This window comes from Podarcis filfolensis, assembly GCF_964270895.1.
Source record: "Podarcis filfolensis genome assembly, chromosome: 3".
NCBI lineage: Eukaryota > Metazoa > Chordata > Lepidosauria > Squamata > Lacertidae > Podarcis > Podarcis filfolensis.
The window spans coordinates 121,699,787-121,720,834 of NC_139606.1; the positions used below are offsets into that span (position 1 = coordinate 121,699,787).

A 21,048-nucleotide genomic window follows, 5' to 3' on the forward strand; every position below is an offset into this window, starting at 1 on the left:
ATTAAATGGGCTCAGGACATTGGTCATAATATTTTGTTTGCTGATTGGGAAAAGTTGTGGACCACCGGGATGAAATTTACGGCATGTAATGCCTTAAGAGAAAATATTATGAAAATGATATATAGGTGGTACATAACCCCAGTCAAGCTTGCAAAGATTTACCATTTGCCTGATAATAAATGTTGGAAATGTAAAGAAACTGAAGGTACATTTTTTCATCTTTGGTGGACTTGCCCGAAGATTAAGGCATTCTGGGAAATGATCTATAATGAACTTAAAAAGGTATTTAAATATACTTTCCCCAAGAAACCAGAGGCCTTTCTCTTGGGTATTGTCGGCCAAGGGGTGTTAAAGACGGATATAACTTTCTTTATGTATGCTACAACAGCAGCTAGAATACTCATTGCGAAGTACTGGAAGACGCAAGAGCTACCCACACTGGAAGAATGGCAGATGAAGGTGATAGACTACATGGGCTTGGCAGAAATGACGAGCAGAATCCGAAACCAGGGAAGAGAAGCAGCGCAAGAAGAATGGAAAAAATTCAAGGACTATTTAAAGAAATATCACAAAGTTAACGAAAGTTAGAATGATGTTGGATTGGAAAGTAAATGGTTACTATTAGCAATGGTTAAGACAAGGAGAATAAGGAAGATTAGTTTAAATCTAAATTAAAATAAGGGAAGATTTGCTGAGTAATTGATAAGAATTTGGAATACAGAAAAGGGAGGCATGAGGAAGTCGGGGAAGAAAGGTATAAGAAATTAGGATATGAAATGGTACATGTTTTTTGTTTTGTTTATGTCTTTGTATGTTTATGTATGTTATGTTTATATGGAAAAAATTCTTGAATAAAAATGTTATAAAAAAAAAATTAATTCAGAACGAGGAGGACTAGAATCTTGATTTGCCTTTAGCTGAATAGGCCAGCGACAGGGCAGCTGCTTTAGCATGTAGAAGGTCTGCCTGCGGCTCAGTCTCCTGCAGCTGCAGGCAGGGCTGGGAAAGGCTCTCTGAGTGAAGCTGCTGCAGATACTGAACTGGAGGGACTCAGTCTCGTAGAATTGTAGAGATGGGAGGTACCCAAAGGTCATCTATGCCAACCCCCTGAAATGCAAAGGGTCTCCAATGGTGAAAGGTCGGTTCTTAGGATCAGGCATGATCAGTGTGGGATGTGATCCACTGGGAGCAGTCAAGTACAACATTCCTTGAAATGCTAGAGAAGACATGCGAGGGAATATTTGGTCTAGCCAGTCAAAACTTCCTGTTCCTCCTGCTGGAGCATCCTTCCTTTGCATGTTGGTGCTGAGCTATAAAGCCCTAAATGGCCTCCCTCCAGTATACCTGAAGGAGCGTCTCCTCCCCCATCGTTCTGCCTGGACACTGAGGTCCAGCACCAAGGGCCTTCTGGCGGTTCCCTCACTGAGAGAAGTGAGGTTACAGGGAACCAGGCAGAGGGCCTTCTTGGTGGTGGCGCCCTCCCTGTGGGAACACCCTCCCACCAGATGTCAAAGAGGAAAATAACTACCAAACTTTTAGAAGACATCTGAAGGCAGCCCTGTTTAGGGAAGCTTTTAATGTTTGATGTATTACGGTATTTTAATATTTGGTTGGAAGCTGACCAGAGTGGCTGGGGAAGCCCAGCCAGATGGGCGGGATATAAATAATAAATTATTATTATTATTATTATTATTAAAGGTGGGTGTGACCTAACCTGTCCAGGTAACAAAAGGACAAGTCACACAGCACCCTCACTCTTTTCCTTCTTTTCCATCTTCCTTTCGTCAGATGAACTGCTGGCTGCCAGCCAAGCAGTCCCTCAGATCATCTCCCTTATGGGGTAAACCTCTTTTTATATGTTTGTAACTTTAAGCCTAAAGGCTGCCTTCAGGGATCACACTGTGCTCTGCCTGATTGTGAGTAAACTATCTTTTTATTGCTTACGAATAAGATTGTGGCGTCTTTATTCTTTCAAGAGGGATTCAAAGGGAACTTACCAGGAACATACAGTTCAGTCTGAGGCAGACTGTATACTAGTGAGAGGCTCACACGAGCCTGCAACCAGCTATCTGCTGTGCATGTAAAAAGGGGAATGTAACTCTGCTACATAAAGAGACTTGCTAGCACAGGTTTGGAAGGATATAAATAAAGAATATATCCTCTCCTGCCACCCTGAACATTCCCAGAATCAGGAGAGGTTAATAACCGTTAGCTCCATTATTGGGGCCACCAGGACTCCCTGCAAGGATGCTTTGCTCTCCTCCCCAACCCCCTGCAAGAAACTCCCAGGGTTAAATCCAGGACTGTAATGCACCCCCAGGGCCCCTCCTGCCAATGGGGACAGCTTGGGCTTGGGGGCGGGGCCTTCTCCCTGGGGGCGGGGCTTCTAGTGGCCAGGAGGTGGGGCTACTGCCCAGGACCCCCTCTGCCCTTCTATGCTGCCATTATATGATTTGTCCCAAGCAGCCTCCTTTCCGGATCACAGCCCCCACCCGCCAGTTGGCATAGCCTGCCCCACATCCCCACCCCTCCCTCTACCCCCACTTACGCCTCGCGCAGCTTGGCCCACAACTCGCCCCCCTGGCAGAACTCCAGCAGCAGGTAGACGTGGCGACTGTCCCGGAAGGTGGCAAAGAGCCTGCAGGGGAGAGAGCAATAGAAAAAAGACAGTCGCGGAACTGAGAAATTGCACAAAACAAATGAAATACCATGAAAATCCCCGAAACGAGAAGTAATCGACTAGAAATATTATCTTGTGGAAATAAACAAAATAAGAAGAAAAATCAAAAAGCTTAAGGAAAAAATTAGAAAAAGCTAAAATTGAACAAAGCCTTAACGGGATGCCGGCTACAAACCTCGTTCCACTGAACTATTCAGTTTCCTCAGAAGGAAAGAGAAAAATCATAAACTTTAAATGACAAAAATTCAAAAAAAGGGTAGAACCCCCCCTAAAATTCTGAAGTATTATAATCCTAGCTCAGCCTAGGTAAAGCAAAGCGCAGTAATAAAGGACTGAGGACTCAAAAATACAAATACTGAATTTACAAAAAAGGTTTGGAAACCTAAATGGCAAGTTTTAAACAAAGCCCAGCTTGAAGAAAGCAAAGCACAGTAAGAAAGGGTTGAGGAGTCAGCTGTGAAAATTCTAGTGCTGCCCCAGGAACCGGCAGATATAAAACACAATAAAAGACCCAACAGTAACAGCTTCCCTAGACAGGGCTGCCTCCTAAAAGTTGTACAGTTGTTCATCTCCTTGACGCGTCATTTGATGGGAGGACCTCCTTGGGCCTGATCCAGCAGCCAGGCCCTTCCTATGTTCCTGTGGAACCTCCAGCTCCAGGGACAGTCTACCTGGATCCCAAGGTCCTTAGGGGTATTTGGCCACTGCGAGAACAGGAGGCTGGGCTCTGGTGGGGCCACCTCTGGCTTGACGCAGCCTCTGCTGCCGCTGCAGGGATCGCCTGACGTCCATCTCTGTGGACTCCGGGCCCCAGACCCCCCTTGCCCCACTCTGGAGATGGGGAGTGAGAAGAGGAAGGCGCCAGCACCTGACGATGAAGGGGCAGCGGCTCTGCCGGAGGACCTTCTTCTCCATCAGGACGTGCTCCTGCTGCCGCTTCTGCACCACGTGGTCCTTCCGCAGGCGCTTGAGGGCGAAGAAGAGCTCCTGGCCCTCCTCCACACGACGGACCTGCGAGGTAGGCAGGGAGGGGAGAGAGGGAGAAGTGGGGGCCCACTGGCACATCGCAGGCCGAGAAAGCTCCGTCGGCAGAGAGCGAGACTCTTAAATCCAGGGTTCAAGCCCCACGGAGGGCAAAAGAGTCCTGCATTGGACCAGATTGCCCTCGTGGGGTCATCTAGAACGTTACAATTTAAGGATCCCATATTTCCCCTGCTGGTGAGGCTCGCTGACCTCCCGGAAAAGCAAAATATTGACCTTTTCCTGTTAGGCAAAGATCATAAGACGACCCGGATGGTCGCCCGATTCTGTGTAGGCACAGACCATCCCCTGACCCAAACTAGTTCATTAAGAAAATCCCCAAACTCGGTTCCATTGGTGACTCCGGGTCATCTCTCTGCAGTAGCTTATCTTAAAGTTTTAAGTGTCTATACGCTTATTGCATTTATAAATTGTAAATTTATTGTTGTACATTGTTTTAAATGTTTGCTTTCCTTCTGGGATTGTACCCCAAGTGTGTTTTATAAGCTGGTCTCCGACCGTAATAAATTATCAAAAAATTCTAGGATTCTTCAAGCCTTGTTGGAAGATTCAGGATAGATGAAAGGAAGTCCTTCTTCACATGTCAAACTAGGGAACTCCCCGCTGCAGGAGGCAGGGAGGACCAGCAACATGGATGGCTTTGGAGGAGGATGGGATAAATTCATAGGGGAAGAGAGGACTATCTGTGGCCGGTAGCCAGGAGGCAGCCATGCTTCTGAATCCCAGCTGCTGGAAACGCCAGGAGGGCAGGGCTGCTCTTGAACCCAGGTCCTGCCGACATACGTCTGGTCGGCCCCTGAGAGAACAGGATGCTGGACCAGATGGGCCACTGGCTGGATCCATCAAGCCCTTCTTAGGCTCTTTGTCTTGTCCCCACCCTGGTGGTGGCACAGCCAGACCCCAGCAGGGCACCGGAGGTGGCATCGCTCAGGGTGGTCATTTGATGGAAGGATAAAGGAAGGATCCGTCCAGAGCAGAACCAAAGATCTGTAGAGTCGGAAGGACCCTGAGGGTCATCCAGTCCAGTAAGCAGGAGTCACAGCTAGAGAACCACTGGCCAGATGACCACCCAACCTCTGCTGGAACCCCTCCAAGGAAGGAGAACACCTCCCAAGGGAGCCCATTCTTCCCCCAGCCCTTTGTATATAATTCTGTTTTACAATTTAGAATACTCACTTTTACATCCTTAAGATATCAGTGACTTCCCTTCTTCTCTTCCATGGTTCATTTTACATATCATAAATCCCTGCATATTTTACAAAAACTACACCGTTCACTATTCCATTATTGCACTCATCAAAACTTATTCACGCTGTTGAACTGATCTTAATGCTGTCAACCTTTTCAGCTGTACACAATTATTTCCTATACAGTGGTACCTCTGGTTGCAAACAGGATCCATTCCGGAGGCCCGTTCACAACATGAAGAGAACACAATCTGCAGCAGCGCATTTGCGCACACGCGGGTCGTGATTCGCTGCTTCTGCACATGACGTCATTTTGTGCGTCTGCGCATGTGCGAGCGGCGAAACCCGGAAGTAACCTGTTCTGGTACTTCCAGGTCGCCGCAGGACGCAACCTGAAAAAACGTATCATGAAGCAAATGTAACATGAGGTATGACTGTCCATGCAAAAGCGTTTTCCAATCTTCTCTAAATGTATGTTCTTCTTGTTCTCTTATTCTATATGTTAAGTCTGCAAGCTGCACATATTCCATCAGTTTAAGCTGCCATTCTTGTTTAGTTGGGGCCTCACTCATTCTCCATTTCTGGGCTAACAAAACACGGGCCGCAGTAGCAGCATACATAAACAACCTTTTTTGACACCTGGGAATTTCAGTCTGAATTATCCCCAACAGAAAAGACTCAGTTTTTTGGAGGGAAGTACTTTTAAACATTTTTTTCCAATTCATTCTTGATCATTGCCCAATACTCTTTTACCCGCATTCCTCCCCCAGACCTTACCAGCTCCACGGTGCCAAAGCCCCCAGTGCCCAAGATGACTGGCTTCCCTCGCTGATCTCCATCTTCGTAGAAAACAGGTAGGAGGTCCTGGAGCTGCAGGGGGTTCTGAGCTCCCTCTAGGAAGGACCCCCTGGAGAGAGAGAGAGAGAGACTGGGTGCCCAGCAGCCACGAAATCTTGCTGGAGGCTTTCCCTCCCCGGGGGGTGAAGATTCAGGTCCCTCTTCTGCATGGGAAATGAGGAGGTCCCTCACTCTCCTTGCCACCATGGCTAGCTGGAACAGCTGCCTTCTTTAGGCTGTGCATATGCCCCTGACGCCCAGCCCATGGGAAGGGCAGTTGCCAGCGCCCCTGCTTGTGGGCCCTTCGCTGGCCCCTTGCCAAGCCCCTCCTCACATCTGCCGCCAGCCCTGCAGTGGCGCCCCAGAATCAGAAGAGACACAGGAGCAGAGACAGCTCGGCAGAGCCAGGTCCCTCGAGCTCAATAGTGCTGACACCGGCTGGCAGCAATGCCACGCCAGGGCTTCAAGGTGCCTGTCTGCCCGGCCCAACCCACAGATGCTGAGCTTGGCTGGAGGTCAGGATGAAAAACAGCTGCTCTGTTGCTTCCTTGGGTCTCCAGCGAGGGACCCCACCTTGCTGTGGAGGGGGTCTTTCCAAAATAGGCAACCCCAGAGGGCTGGCCACTAGCCAGGCAAGGCGAGGCACCTGCCCAGGCTCAGGAATGCAGAGAGAAAGTGGCCGGGCAGGGGGAAGGCTGCCCTGGCACTCCCCACCGGGACGGAGGGCAAAGGGCCTGGCAAAGGTAGAGTTGGAAGGGGTCCAAGGGGTCAATCTAGTCCAAAATGTGGGCTTCTTTCTTCCTCCACATCTGGGCTCCTTAGACCACCACAGGGGCCCCCACCAGCCCTGATGCCCCCACCCAAACCGCAGGAGTTTGAGCACTGACCGTCTGGGCTCAGAGAAGGGGGGAGCCTCTTGCGCCGCCGTTTCCCTGCGGGGAGGGGGAAGAAAAGGCGAAATCAGCCAAATGAAAGGTCCCTTCCCATCCCTCCCAGATCTTCCCAAATATGCGCCCACAAACACTCCCAGGGCCAGAGGAGCCCCCTCCCCACCCCAAACCACCCTTCCTAACTATTGGCAACTCTCTTCCCCCAGCCTCTTCCCGGGTCAAGCGAGGAGTCGTCCTCTAGGGCTCCAAAGAGCCCGCTCTGTCCCAAAGGGGGTGAATTGAGTACACAGGCAAAGTGCAGAAATTGGGTCATAGAATCATAGGTTAATTCTGTGTCCACGATGGCTGTCTACCAGCTCCATCTGGTACGCAGGCTGAGACCCACCCTGCCCACAGACTGTCTTGCCAGAGTGGTGCATGCTCTGGTTATCTCCCACTTGGACTACTGCAATGCGCTCTATGTGGGGCTACCTTTGAAGGTGACCCAGAAACTACAACTAATCCAGAATGTGGCAGCTGGACTGGTGACTGGGAGTGGCCGCCAGGACCATATAACACTGGTCCTGAAAGACCTACACTGGCTCCCAGTACGTTTCTGAGCACAATTCCAAGTGTTGGTGCTGACCTTGAAAGCCCTAAATGGCCAGTATATCTGAAGGAGCGTCTCCACCCCCATTGTTCTGCCCAGACACTGAGGTCCAGCACCGAGGGCCTTCTGGCAGTTCCCTCCCTGCGAGAAGTGAGGTTACAGGGAACCAGGCAGAGGGCCTTCTTGGTGGTGGCGCCCGCCCTGTGGAACGCCCTCCCATCAAATGTCAAGGAAATAAGCAGCTATCCTATCTTTAAAAGACATCTGAAGGCAGCCCTGTTGAGGGAAGTTTTTAATATTTAATGCTGTATTGTTTTTAACACTCGATTGGAAGCCGCCCAGAGTGGCTGGGGAAGCCCAGCCAGAGGGGCAGGGTATAAATATTATTATTATTAGGATTGCAGAGTTGGGAGGGACCTAGGGGGGTCATCTAGTCCAGCCCCCTGCAATGCAGGAATCTTTTGCCCAGTTCTCAGACGGAGACTTGAAGCCAGCTCTACCTCTTGGCAACATTCACCAAAGGCACTGAGCCCATTCGTCTTGGCAGCATGGTGTAGCGGTTAGAGCGCCAGACTGGAGCCTGGGAGAAATCAGGGTTCAAATCCCTGTGAAGCTCACTGGGGGTGACTTGGGCCAGTCGCTGCCTCTCTCAGCCTAACCTCCCTCACAGGGTCGTTGTGAGGATCAAATGAGGAAGGGGAGAGCCATGCGTGGCTCCTTGGAGGAGAAATTGGGATAGGAATGAGTTGCTCTGGGATGCCACCACAGCTCAAGGGGGATGACAGGATCCTGGATTGGGGCCTCGGGTGAACCCTTGGTTTAAGCAAGGAAGAGGAAGGACCTTGATGGGACCCCGCAGGCAGAGACCACCCAGTTCCACAGGGCAAGAGGAACCCCCATCCCAGGTCCCGCCTGAAGGACAGGGCAGCCGGAAAGGGGTCAGAGGCCCCAAACAGCCCCTTGCAAGGTGTCGGAAGACCCTAAATGCAGACCTCACAACCCTGGGGCTCAGTGTCCACCGCCTGAGAGAGTTCAACAGCCCAAGCCACATTCCCATCCACCTGACGTAGTTGTATTAGATTCCGCAACAACGAGGGAACATGGCGATGGGCCTCCGAGGACACATGGCAGCTTGTGGAACGAGGCCTTTGTTTGAAAACCACATCGATTTGGAAATTGAACACAATTAAACAGACATTTGGTGCTTCTGCTGGGAGTGGATGGGATTGCTGAATATTGATTGTTGCTTCTTGTATAAATAAGTGAGAACAATAAAATATGTTTTTTTGGGGGGGGGAGAACGAAGAGCATGCAGTCTGCTGGAGGAGAGGGACTGGGAGCCACATCTTTCTGTCTCTCAAGCTCCCTTATTATTTTGCCTATTGAACGCTGGAAGTTGCTTATGTAACCTTGGTATATTTCTAGTATTGAAACATGTTTTTTTTGTATGCTATTGCATTTGCCATTGTGTTGTTTTGCTGTGTTATTAAGAAATGGCTTCTTGCACGGTTTGCTTGTGTTCCTGATTCACACTTTGGGCATGATTTTCAGCATCAAAGAAAATGAATGAACAGGAAGGAAGGAAGGAAGGAAGGAAGGAAGGAACTGGGGCCAGAATCTCCTCCTGCAAAGTCTTGCTGAACCCCAAAGACAGGTTGTGTATGCCTGCAGCTAATACACACCGAGGGCCAGGGAACCCCAGATTTGTGTGGGGAGTGGTCTTGATACGGAGAGAGGAAGGAGGACAGGAAGCAACTCCTTCCTCAAGTCTCCTGGCATGGAGCCAAAGGGGAGCCAAATACTTACGTCTCTTGGCTGCACATTGGGCTCAGTTCCTGAAAGTCCCTGTGGGAAAAGGCAGGAGAGAGGGGAGATGTCAGTTTGAGATCCCGCTTGGAGGCCCACCTGGGCTCAGGTGCAGACCTGCCACCAGGAAGGCCAAAGGGGGCGCTGGTACTCAGCTCCTTCCTGGCCATCAGAGTTGAAGGCAAATGCTGATTTGGGAGTCCAGAGACCTTTGACCTCCAGTTTCCTGAATGAGTTTCAAACACCCATCCCTGCAAAGAGCTGTGCCATTTGGGGAACTGCTATAAGCTCAGGGGCTCCCAAATGCTTTCAAGCCCCCGTCCCCTTGGCTCCATAAACTCATCCCCAGTGCCCCCGACCCTATTAAAAAGCATTATTCAGAAGAACAGCAGTTTGCACAGCCCACTAAGGAAGGTACTAGAACAGCAGAATTCAAAGCAGTAACAATTAATTGCGCATTTATCGAAATCCCAATTAAAAGTACATAGTTTAACTCGACAAAATGGATGAACTCAGTTCCGTGATACCAGTTTTGCAAAGCCTGGTACTCCGTTAAACCTCCAGTGCCCGCCTGCTGCCCCCTTCCCTCCTAGCACCCCCCAGGGAATCCCCAGGGCGTGATACCATCCACTTTTGTGCACATGGATGGGGGACCCTCCTGAAATGTGAGGGTGACCCCAAGCAGCCCCCTCAGCCCCCCCTCCTCCCCACAGACAGGCTCAACCGGATCCTGGCTTACTCCTTGGCGATGGCAATGCAGGTGACCTCCTCCTGGGCCCGGCAGCTGGCAGTCCGGCGGATGTTGCTGCAGGCGAGGAGAAGAAGCAGAGGAGGCCGTTCCCAGGGAGAGAAAAAGACAGAAGAATTAAGTCTGCACTAGAGATATTTTTAGGGGGGGCTGTGGCTTTATTCACAACTGCCTGCCAGGAAGGTGGGTCCTCTCCAAAACAGAGGGCCACCAACCCCCCCTGCTTGACCGCTTACTGCAAAGGTTTTCAACCTTTTTGGGTCCACAGCCTTGACCAACTACATTCTTTCTGCGGCACCCATGGGGGGCTCAGGAGCCCAGTTGCGCCACCCCTTGCCTGCAGAGCGGGCAGCCCCTCACCCTCTTTCAAACACCCTCGCTGGTGGCGTGTTCCCTCTCCTTGGGAGTCCTCTGGGCAGACACTGCAGAGTGTGCGGGTGCAAATATCCAGAGTGTGGGGGTCAGGTGGGATTGCTACGAGGAATTATGAAATATGCATCAAGCCATTGTGTCCGCGATGAAAGCATTGCGTTGACTAGGTTTGATTCATTGGCAGTGGTTTCTGATCGAATCCCACAAGTCTCTGCACCTCTGCCATTTGCTTTCTCTACGCCTGACAGGCACGTATAAGCATTCTGGAACACAGGCCAGTTGTTCATCAGGCATCCTCAGTACATAAAGTTAGTAGGTTACTTTGATGTAGTTTGTCAATCTTTAGATAGATCTTAAGGGCCAGGAAGAGAGTTCACAAGGAGATGGTAAATTCTGCCATCCTTCCTCTCCTCTTTATGACCTCTGGGGTTTCCTAAAAGCATTCCTCCTTGCTTCTTCTTTTATTTACTCTGGACTACTATGCATGCTCAAGTAGGAAATAGTTTCTTTGTAGTTAAAATAATTTCTTCTGATCTGACTTTGTCCCACTTGGGGTTTTTTTAAATGCTCAGAGGAAATCTGATTGGTTCTTACGAAAACTGTGTAAAAAGTTCTTTTGTGAATAAAACGACCTGGGCCGGAGGGTGGAGGGGAATTATTATTATACACACTCCTCCCAGAGTCTTGAAGGTCAAGCCTCGTGTGTATTCTATTAATCAGAGTCCAATCCTTCCTTGCTTTGGGAACGCTGCAACAGAGGCCAGAGTATATTTCACCAGAGTTGCCTGCAGCACCCCTGACCATCCTTCAAGGCATCTCAGGGTGCCAAGAAGGCACACGGGTTGAAAACCACTGGCTTACCGGATGAGGGACAGCTCCCCAAAGTGGTCCCCGGCCTTCAGGACTCGGATGTGCTCCTCTTTCCCCTCCACGCTCCTTGTCACCTCCACCTGTGGAGCCCAGAGAGGGCATGAAACAGACTGGCAGGTGCGTGGCTGGCCTCCCCAGCTCCCTGCTGCCCCATGGCCAGGGAGGGGGGCAGTCCTGGCATGGATGTGGCTGGCCAGGGACTTCCCTGGAGGTCACTGCAGGAGGCCTGGCTATCCTGCTGCTCTTGGAAGGGACCTCCGAGGGTCATAGAATCATAGAGTTGGAAGAGACCACAAGGGCCATCGAGTCCAACCCCCTGCCAAGCAGGAAACACCATCAGAGCACTCCTGACATATGGTTGTCAAGTCTCTGCTTAAAGACCTCCAAATAAGGAGACTCCACCACACTCCTTGGCAGCAAATTCCACTGTCAAACAGCTCTTACTGTCAGGAAGTTCTTCCTAAGGTTTAGGTGGAATCTTCTTTCTTGTAGTTTGGATCCATTGCTCCGTGTCCGCTTCTCTGGAGCAGCAGAAAACAGCCTTTCTCCCTCCTCTATGTGACATCCTTTTATATATTTGAACATGGCTATCATATTGTCATCCAGTCCAGCCCCCGAAACGGAGAGAGACTCTCGACCCCTGCCAGAGCACACGTGCAAGAGCCCAGCTGGGGCAGAGGGCGGGGGGGAGGTTCTGGGGCTCTTGAGAGGCACACCCTCAGCCCCACACATGTGGAAGGCTGTCAGTGAAGTTGGGGGGGCATTCCCCCTTCAAAAAACTCTGGGGTGGAGCGGGGGGGGGGGGAAGGATGAACTGGGACCCACCTGTCCACTGAGAATGAAGAAGAAGGTCCTCCCCTCGTCTCCTTCCTGGATGATCATTTCATCCTGGGCGAACGTGCGCTGGAGGGGCAGAGAAAGGGATGCTGCAACTGGGCACCAGTTTACCCACAAAGTCGCCTCACCCCACTTGTGAGCCCCACTTGGCCGCTTCGATCGGCGGCAATGGAGCTGCCACAGGTGCCACGGAATACCCATTCCACCTTCGTAAGAACCTGCAGAACTCCCTGCCCCTTGACGATAAAAACAGACACCTTCACTGTACTCCTTTTGGCGCCTATTCTTGATTAGACAAACTCACCCAGATGCAAATGAAGAACACAAATATGCAAAAAAAACCAATAACTCCTGGTCCTCCACACACTTTAAAAAGGATATAGGATGTCAATCAGCCCAAGGCCTGTTGAAGAGGAACGGTTTTGCCCGGTGCCTGTATAATGAAGCTGCCAAGTGAGCTTCCCTGGGGGGAGCATTTCACAAATGAGGAGCCACTGTAAAAAAGGCCCTGTTCTCATGTTGCTGTGAATTTTTGTTGTTTTAGTGATTTAACTTTTGGTATTTTAAAGTATTGTTGTAGATTTTTCTGGATTTTAAAAATCTTTTTGTAAACTGCTCTGAGGTCGTCCCCCCCCCCTTATTTCTTTTATGAAATGAAGAAATAGCTATGCACAGAGGGAGGGGAAGGAGAAGCGGAGTCTGTGTGCCCACTGCCCATCCGCCTTGGTACTGGAGACCACAACTTTGGCCAGCTGCAGAGCAGGGCACTGACGTCCCATGCCAGGCCAGTAGCAGAGGCCCCCCCACACCCTACATTTGATGCCCAGAGCCAGATGGAGCAGCAGCTGAATCCTACTGGGCATTTGACAGTGGCAAAGGAAGCCCTGGGCGTGCCAAGGCCAGGCCTCCTGTGCCACCCTCCCCTGAAGCAGCAGGCTCCTCCTACCCAAGAGAAGGACCGGCCCTTGTTACCTCCTCGGCAGAGTCCAGCAGCTGGGACAGGGCAGCATCTGACAGGCCTTGGAGAGGCTTCACCCTGGAAGAGAAAACAGAAATGCCCCGGATATCCCAGACACGGAATCATAGAGTCAGAAGGGCCCCTCAGGGGTCATCTAGTCCAACCCGCTAGGACGCAGGAATCACAACGAAAGAATCCCCCAGGCCAAAGGCAGCCTGCAAGCCCCAACACCAGGTGGGGTTGCCCAAATGTGGCGAGGAAACGCACTCGCTGCATGCTCAGAGGTGCTCTCTCTTCACTGGGCAGTCAGTTCTCAAGCCCTGAGGGAGCCCATCTGCCCTCAGGCCCTCAGAGGTTTGTCCTCTGTCCCCACACCATCCCAGGCAGGCAGCAACCAGACCCCATGATGGGCGCTGCGGAAGAAGGAGGTGTGCGATTGTGTTTGAGAGAGAGAGAGAGAGGTTTCACAACAGGCTTGCCCAGAGAAGGGAGCACCAAATTCCTGCTTGGAACAGCCAAGGGGTGGGGGGTGTCCAGCTGCTTTAGGGGGGGTCCCTGGCCACCCTCACCTCCGCAGGCCGGCCAGCACCTCTGCCCTCTGGCGCTTGGCATTCTCGGTGATGATGGTGCGGTACGTCTGCCGGTCAATGGCCCATAACTCCACCAGGGTGAGCGCTGGGGGGAGAAAAGCAGGGCTGGGGTTGCATTGAGGAGACAGGCGACCCCAATACCCCCCCCCGATATCTGAGCCCCTCCCTGCCAGGCAACTCTGCACTGGCCCCGTTTGGCAAACTAGAAGAGGCAGGCCGCCCCCTGAAGAAAATGAGCGGCTCAATAGCTTGAGAAGAGCCTGCTGGTTCTAGGAATCTTGGTAGACTGCTGCTGGAGCTGGAGGTTAATAATAATAATAATAATAATAATAATAATAATAATAATAATATATTTATATCCCACCCTCCCCAGCCGAAGCTGGGCTCAGAGTGGCTAACAACAATAAAAGTAACACAACATTCTAAAATCAATTCAGAATCAAATCAATTCAAAATCAAATTAATGTCAACCGTTGGGCTAGAGTTCTGTGAGGATCGCCAAAGGAGGGGGTCAGGCTATGCCTTGGCCAAAGGCCTGGTGGAACAGCTCCGTCTTGCAGGCCGTGCAGAAAGATCTCAAGTCCCGCAGGGCCCTAGTCTCTTGGGACAGAGCATTCCACCAGATCGGGGCCACGGCCGAAAAGGCCATGGCTCTGGTTGAGGCCAGGCTAACCTCCCTGTGGCCCGGGACCTCCAAGATGTTTTTGTTTGAAGACTGTAAGGTCCTCCGCGGGACATACCAGGAGAGGCGGTCCCGTAGGTACGAGGGTCCCAGGCCGTATAGGGCTATGAAGGTTTAAACCAGCACCCTGAACCTGATCCTGTACTCCACTGGGAGCCAGTGCAAAGAGGCCCCCATCTAGTCCATCACCCTGTTCTCACTGTGGCCGACCAGATGCCACAAAGGGAAACCTGCAAGCAGCATCTGAGGACAGGAGCATCTCTCCTCTCCTGCAACTCTGCACTGGCCCCGTTCGGAAAGCAAGAAGAGGCAAGCCGGCTGTCAAGGGGTGTGGCGGTTGCTCGAGAGTAACCAGGCAAGACTCTGACCTGTCTTCTGCTGGCTTTATTCTTGGTGCAAACTATTCACAGTGAAGAGCGTCGTAAGTTCATGTCTGGCTCAATCGCTAGCAGTATCCGGGAGTGGTTGGTTTTGGTACCTCCCCCAGCATAAAAGTCGCGTCACCCCCAGCCTTTTCTGCCCCTCCCTGCGCCAAAGACTACTGCGCAGGATGGGCACTCGCAAGGGCACGCTTCCCGCCTCTCCGGCTTGCTCAGGCTCAGTGTTAAGGTTCTCCCTAGCCTCCTCTGGCCCCTGCACTTCTTCCCCACTGCAGGTGGGGTTTCTATCCTCACCGGAAGAGATATTTTCGGAGGCTCCCGATAACATAACTGCCCTTCCATCTCTCGCCTCTGAGTTGATGGCAGTTTCCTGACCCCTGAAGAAAATGTCTGGCTGAATAGCTTAAGAAGATCCAGCTGGTTCCAGGAATCTTGGTAGACTGCCGCTGGAGCTGGAGGTTCCATTAGACCCTCAGAAGGGCCCTGTTGGGTCAGGGCAAAGGGGCCCCCATCTAGTCCATCACCCTGTTCTCACTGTGGCCGACCAGATGAGCACAAGAGCATCTCTCCTCTCCTGCAGTTTCCAGAAACTGGGATTCGGACGCACGGCTGCCTTTCAGAGGCGCCCCCATGACCCACACGCCAGTGAGCCAAGGGGCCTGGCTGCCCACATCCCTTGCCCCGATACCTGCCTGGGGTGGGGGCCTCCCCTGCGCAAGAATGCCCCCTGCTTCACCATGCGCCTCTCCCCACTCCTCGCAAAACGCATCTGTCACATGCCAATGTCATAAATGCGCGCGAGGGTGTTGAAGAAGGGAGCGGCAATTTCCAAGACGTGGGCAGCTCTCTTGCCATTAACTTTCTCAAAAAATAACAACCACCGTTGCATCTCGACTGGCAGCAGGCTGCATCGCAAAAGGCCTGCCACGCTTCAGATGGATGATAAACATGGCACCGGAAAGTCTTCGTTCCGGAACTAAAGCCAAGGGCTGGAACTTAAAAAGCAGGGCCTCCTCCCCATGTTTCTGATGCCCCCCCCCGCAATCTTCTGGAGACACGAGGGACGGGAGAAACAGGGGAGGCTGATGCAGCCTCTGTTCAATAGGTAGAGGATGCCATTGTATCATCGCCATGGCAACAGGACAAGGATGCCCCAGTCAGCTTGGCTGGCAAAGGCAGGACCCACGGAGGAATTTGCCCGCCTCCTGGGCCCCAAACAGGCAAGAAAGCCGACACTGGTGGGCAGGGATGGCTGCCCAGGGCAGAGACCCACTTGGGGCAGGCCCACCGCTAATGCAGGGGGCGGGGGGCTTGCTAAGTCGGTCAAGTCTTACCCAACACTTGGTTCCCTCCCGGCTCTTAGCCTCATTATTTCAGATAAGTGGAAACTGTTTCCCCAGCTGCTCCGCGTTATGAGGAGCTGCTACCGTCAAGTTATTACATAAAAGCTCACACTCCCCCTTTTGTAGTGCATTAAAAAAACTTGAGTGGTATCTGGGGCACAAAAGCTTCTGCCTCAATATATTTGTTCATTTTTTAAGGCGCCGCAGGAGCTGGGATGACGTGCCGTGTTTGGGTTATTATTCTGGTTATTATTCTCTTAATTAAACCTTTTCAGGAAAGAGCAGCTGCGGCCACGGATGATGCCCTCGGCACTCACATCCCCTGCTCTACTCAGGGGATCCAACAAAAGAAACGACTTGTTCGTGCAGCGTGGAGTAAAACTGCGGAACTCCCTCCCACTGGGGGAACCCATGGACTCCAACCGGGACGGCTGTAAGAGAGGATCAGGCAGATTCGTGGAGGAAGAGAGAGCGGCCCATGGCTAGCAGCCAGGATTGCTATCATTATTTATTAAATTTGTATTCTGCCCTACACCCGGGCAGGTCACAACATCTGGTACGCACAATGAGACCCTCCCTGCCTGCAGACTGTCTCCCCAGAGTGGAACATGCTCTGGTTGTCTCCTGTTTGGACTACTGCCATGCGCTCTATGTGGGGCTACCTTTGAAGGTGACCCGGAAAGTACAACTAATGCAGAATGCGGCAGCTACACTGGTGGCTGGGAGCGGCCGCTGTGACCATATTACACCAGTCTTGAAAGACCTACACTGGCTCCCAGTACATTTCCGGGCACAATTCAAAGTATTGATGCTGACCTTTAGAGCCCTAAACGGCCCAGTAGACCTGAAGGAGCGTCTCCACCCCCATCGTTCAGTCTGGACACAGAGATCCATCTCCAAGGGCCTTCTGGCGGTTCCCTCATTGCAAGAAGTGAGGTTACAAGGCACCAGGCAGAGGGCCTTCTCAGTGGTGGCACCCTCCCAGCAGATGTCAAGGAAATAAAGAACTATCTGACTTTCAGAAGGCATCTGAAGGCAGCCCTGTTCAGGGAAGCTTTTAATGTTTGATGCATTACTGTATTTTAATATTTTGTTGGAAGCTGCCCAGAGTGGCTGGGGAAGCCCAGCCAGATGGGTGGGATATAAATAACAAATCATCATTATATTATTATTATTATTATTATTATTATTATTATTATTATTATTATTATTATTAAATCACAATATCAAAACCCATAATAACAGCTATACTGTGCCTCCTCAGTTGAATCCCAGTTGCTGAAAGGCACAAGAGGACCAGATCCTGCTTGCCGGGATCTGGCTGGCCACTGTGAGAACAAGCTGCTGGGCTAGAGGATGCTGATATTGACTTATATCCCACCTTTCCCCCCGACACGGAGTCAAGGAGGCTTACAGCTGAAACGGAAACAGCTAGATGGGCCATTGGCCTGATCCAGCCAGCTCTTCTCTTGCTCTTACGCAGGGGTAGGCAACCTAAGGCCTGGGGGCTGGATCCGGCCCAATCGCCTTCTCAGTCTGGCCCACGGACGGTCTGGGAATCAGTGTATTTTTACATGTCCTTTTATTTAAAATACATCTCTGGGTTATTTGTGGGGCATAGGAATTCGTTCATTATTTTTTTCAAAATATAGTCTGGCCCCCCACATGGTCTGAAGGACGGTGGACCGGCCCCCGGCTGGAAAAGGTTGCAGACCCCTATGTACCTCCTGCCATCTGGAGAGAGCAGGATTCAGAAAACCCCTCCCAGACACCCAGGAAAGTTGCAGTGGGACATGTGGGTGGGAAAGGGCAGGATGGCCTGACCCACTCCAAGGGGTCAAGAGCAGCCGCAGCTGGTGTCAGGGGCAGAAGGGGGCAAGGAGGGTCCCAGGGAGAACCTCCCCAACACACACACATGCACACCGCCTTACCTGTGACAGTGGCCGTGCGCCGGCAGTTGTACAGCACAGCCAGCTCCCCAAAGACGTCCCCCGGGAGCAGGCGGCGGAGTTGGCGTCCTTTCTGCGTCACGCTCAGCTCCCCTTCTGCAACGGGAGAACAAGGGCGGGTTCACACATGCACACACAACACGCCTGTTCTTGCCACTTTGGAATCTCAGCACTTGTAGAAGCTGCTGCCGGGTGCCAGGTGGTTGGAAAATGTCTTGGGGGGCTGGGCAAAGGGTAGGAAAGAATCACAGAATGGTAGAGTTGGAAGGGACCCTGAGGGTCATCTAGTCTAACCCCCTGAAATGCCTCGGTCCAGTAGACCTGAAGGAGCATCTCCACCCCCATCGTTCTGCCTGGACACTGAGGTCCAGCGCTCACAGCCTTCTGGAGGTTCCCTCCATGCAAGAAGCGAAGCCACAGGAAACCAGGCAGAGGGCCTTCTCGGTGGTGGCACCCTGCCTATGGAATGCCCTCCCACCAGATGCCAAGGAAATAAACAGCTGTCTGACTTTTAGAAGACATCTGAAGGCATGTTTAGGGAAGTTTTTAATGTGTGACATTTTAATGTATTTTTAATCTTTGTTGGAAGCCGCTGCCCAGAGTGGCTGGGGAAACCCAGCCAGGTGGGCAGGGTACAAAATTATTATTATTATTATTATTATTATTATTATTATTATTAATAATAATCTCTGACAGGTGGACAGCTAACCTCTGCTTAAATTCCTCCAAGGAAAGAGAAGTCACCGCCTCTCAAAGGAGCACAGCTGTCAATGTTTCCCTTTTTTAAAGGGAATTCCCTTATTCCGAATAGGATTCCTCGCAAGAAAAGGGAAAAGTTGACAGCTATGCAAAGGAGTCCACTCCACTGCCAAATGGGTTTTACTGCCAGGAAGTTCTTCCTGATGTTTACTTCAAATTTTTCTTGTAAGTTGAATCCATTGGTTCAAGTCCTCCTCTCTGGAGCGGGAGAAAACCAGTTTGCTCCATGTGGCAACCCTTGAGATATTTGAAGATAGCTCCCAAGAAAAGATGCAGGGAACTTTGCTTTCCCTTTGCTTTCCCTTTGCAGGGACCTCCAAGGGTCATCCAGACCTACCCCACTGCAATGCAGGAATCCCAGCTGAAGAACCCCTGACGGGTGGCCATCCAACCTCAGCACCCGAAACAAACTACAGTTCCCGGGATTCTTTGGGGGAAGACAGGTGCTTAAGGGAAAGCACTCTGTAGCAGCTCAGTGGCACTCTCTCCTCATTTCCATCCATGGAGAAGGGCCTCGGAAGAGGAGCACGGCAGCCGCTTTGGTTTCCCAGCAGAGCTAGGAAATTGTTCTTGTTAATTAAATGTGTATACGGCCCTATTCCCATAGATCTCTGGGCGGTTCACAACATAAAACCACAATATAAAAACCACAAAACACAGAATAAAAATAAGAACAAAAACATACACAAAAGAATCCCCAAAATACACTTTAAAAGAGCATCAGATGTCCATCAGCAAAAGGAACTTTTTCGCCTAAAGGTGTCTAATGAAGGCGATTCCCCTTTAGAAAATCAAATGGAGCCCCTCTCCCTTTGGGGTGCTTCTGAACTCTAAAATTCTGTGATTTTATTGGTTTTAGGCAGGCGGAAAAAACCTCTTTGGCCCTGGGTGCGAGGAGGTGCAGCCAAGAATTTGGTGTGTGTGTGTGGAGGGGCCATCCCAAAGCAGGCGCCGGGGTGGGGTGGGGTGGGGCTGCCTGCCGACAAGCCTTCCTTTGGGTCTGGGGTCTTCCAAGCCAAGGAGGGCGCTGGGCTCTGGAGTGGGGCCCTCTGTTGCCTGCTCACCAGCCACGATGTACATGGTGTGCCCGTCGTCCCCCTCGGCCACCACGGTGCCCCCAGGCTGGTGCTGCTCAGGCACAAAGCTCTCCACCAGCGGCTGGCTCTTCCCGTCCCCCAGGCACCGGAGGAATTCGCTGCGCTTGACCGCGTCCAGGATCAGGCCGGTGTCCCTGGGGAGGGAAGAGGAGGGAGTTGGTGGCCATCCCAGAATCACAAGCTCGGCTCTTGCCCTCCATGCTTCTGAATCCCAGCTTCTGGAAAACGCGCTTGCGAGTTTCCCACAATGGACATCTGGTTGGCCCATGATAAGAACAGGATCCTGGGCTCCTTGGGCCTCATCAATGTGCCAATTCTCGTGTCCTTCTCATCTCCAGCTCGGCCGCCACCTGCCTGAGCAGAGCAGCCCCACCTGGCCAGGCCACCCAAGGCTTACCTGGGGGACTTGGGAATGCAGGGCAGCTGCCAGTCGCCATCGGAGTCCAGGGGCTCGGGGACGATGCCGTGGCCTCGGCTGCCCCTGCGGGCGTCTTCCACCGGGGACTGATCCAGCGCGCTCTCGCCTGCGGGGTCCCGGGTCTCCTCCGAGTCCTCAGCTGCGGCCAAAGAGGAATCAAGAAATGATAAAATTTGAAACTTATCTTAAGGTAAAGGTAAAGGGACCCCTGACCATTAGGTTCAGTCGTGGCCGACTCTGGGGTTGCGGCGCTCATCTCGCTTTACTGGCCGAGGGAGCCGGCGTACAGCTTCCGGGTCATGTGGCCAGCATGACTAAGCTGCTTCTGGCGAACCAGAGCAGCGCACGGAAACGCCGTTTACCTTCCCGCCAGAGTGGTACCTATTTATCTACTTGCACTTTGATGTGCTTTCGAACTGCTAGGTTGGCAGGAGCAGGGACTGAACAACGGGAGCTCACCCTGTTGTGGGGATTCGAACCACCGACCTTCTGATCGGCAAGTCCTAGGCTCTGTGGTTTAACCCACAGCGCCACCCGCGTCCCCACTTATCTTAAAGACCATTGTAAACAAGTGAAAATCGTTAGTAGAGTTGGAATATCACTTGCAGTTTGATTCTGGACACAATGGAAAAGGCAAAGGGTTTGGATTATCATAAAAGATGCGGCAGGAAATGATTAATAATTAGGACCCACAAAAGGGAGGATGGAAGCCCAGGAGAATTCTTGGAATCTTGTTTTTATGATTTATGTTTGATATATCTGTAAAATTGTGTGTTGAAAATTCAAAAAATAAATTAAAAAATAAGAATAAAAGTCTGTGCAAAGCAAAAGAAAGAGGGAGGAAGCAGAAATAAGCCTTACTGTGCTCCCCCCCAAGAAAAACACCCCCATTCCTGATCTCTCCTTTCTTCCCCCAGAGGGGCTCCAGGGTCCTTTCCATCTCCTTCCTGTTTTATAACTGGATGGGGCTCTTTCCCATAATGATCTCACACACACTGCATTGCCTGTAAGCACA

At 51.5% G+C, this 21,048-nt stretch overlaps 1 protein-coding gene across 3 annotated transcripts in view; it reads right to left on the bottom strand.

Moving 5' to 3' along the window:
* LOC310758548 (cGMP-dependent protein kinase 1-like) overlaps positions 1 to 21,048 on the bottom strand; it is a 42,380-nt gene that overhangs the window by 11,939 nt on the left and 9,393 nt on the right. For all 3 annotated transcript variants that reach the window (XM_083605156.1, XM_083605155.1, XM_083605154.1), the window contains exons 3-15: positions 20,013 to 20,172; positions 19,583 to 19,749; positions 17,742 to 17,855; positions 13,385 to 13,490; positions 12,830 to 12,893; positions 11,846 to 11,923; positions 11,012 to 11,100; positions 9,770 to 9,835; positions 9,031 to 9,069; positions 6,633 to 6,677; positions 5,686 to 5,815; positions 3,549 to 3,691; positions 2,549 to 2,638 (exon numbers count right to left, since the gene is read on the bottom strand). In XM_083605156.1, the coding sequence (XP_083461282.1) occupies positions 2,549 to 2,638; positions 3,549 to 3,691; positions 5,686 to 5,815; positions 6,633 to 6,677; positions 9,031 to 9,069; positions 9,770 to 9,835; positions 11,012 to 11,100; positions 11,846 to 11,923; positions 12,830 to 12,893; positions 13,385 to 13,490; positions 17,742 to 17,855; positions 19,583 to 19,749; positions 20,013 to 20,172 (1,291 nt within the window). The remainder of the gene's footprint in view (positions 1 to 2,548; positions 2,639 to 3,548; positions 3,692 to 5,685; positions 5,816 to 6,632; positions 6,678 to 9,030; positions 9,070 to 9,769; positions 9,836 to 11,011; positions 11,101 to 11,845; positions 11,924 to 12,829; positions 12,894 to 13,384; positions 13,491 to 17,741; positions 17,856 to 19,582; positions 19,750 to 20,012; positions 20,173 to 21,048) is intronic.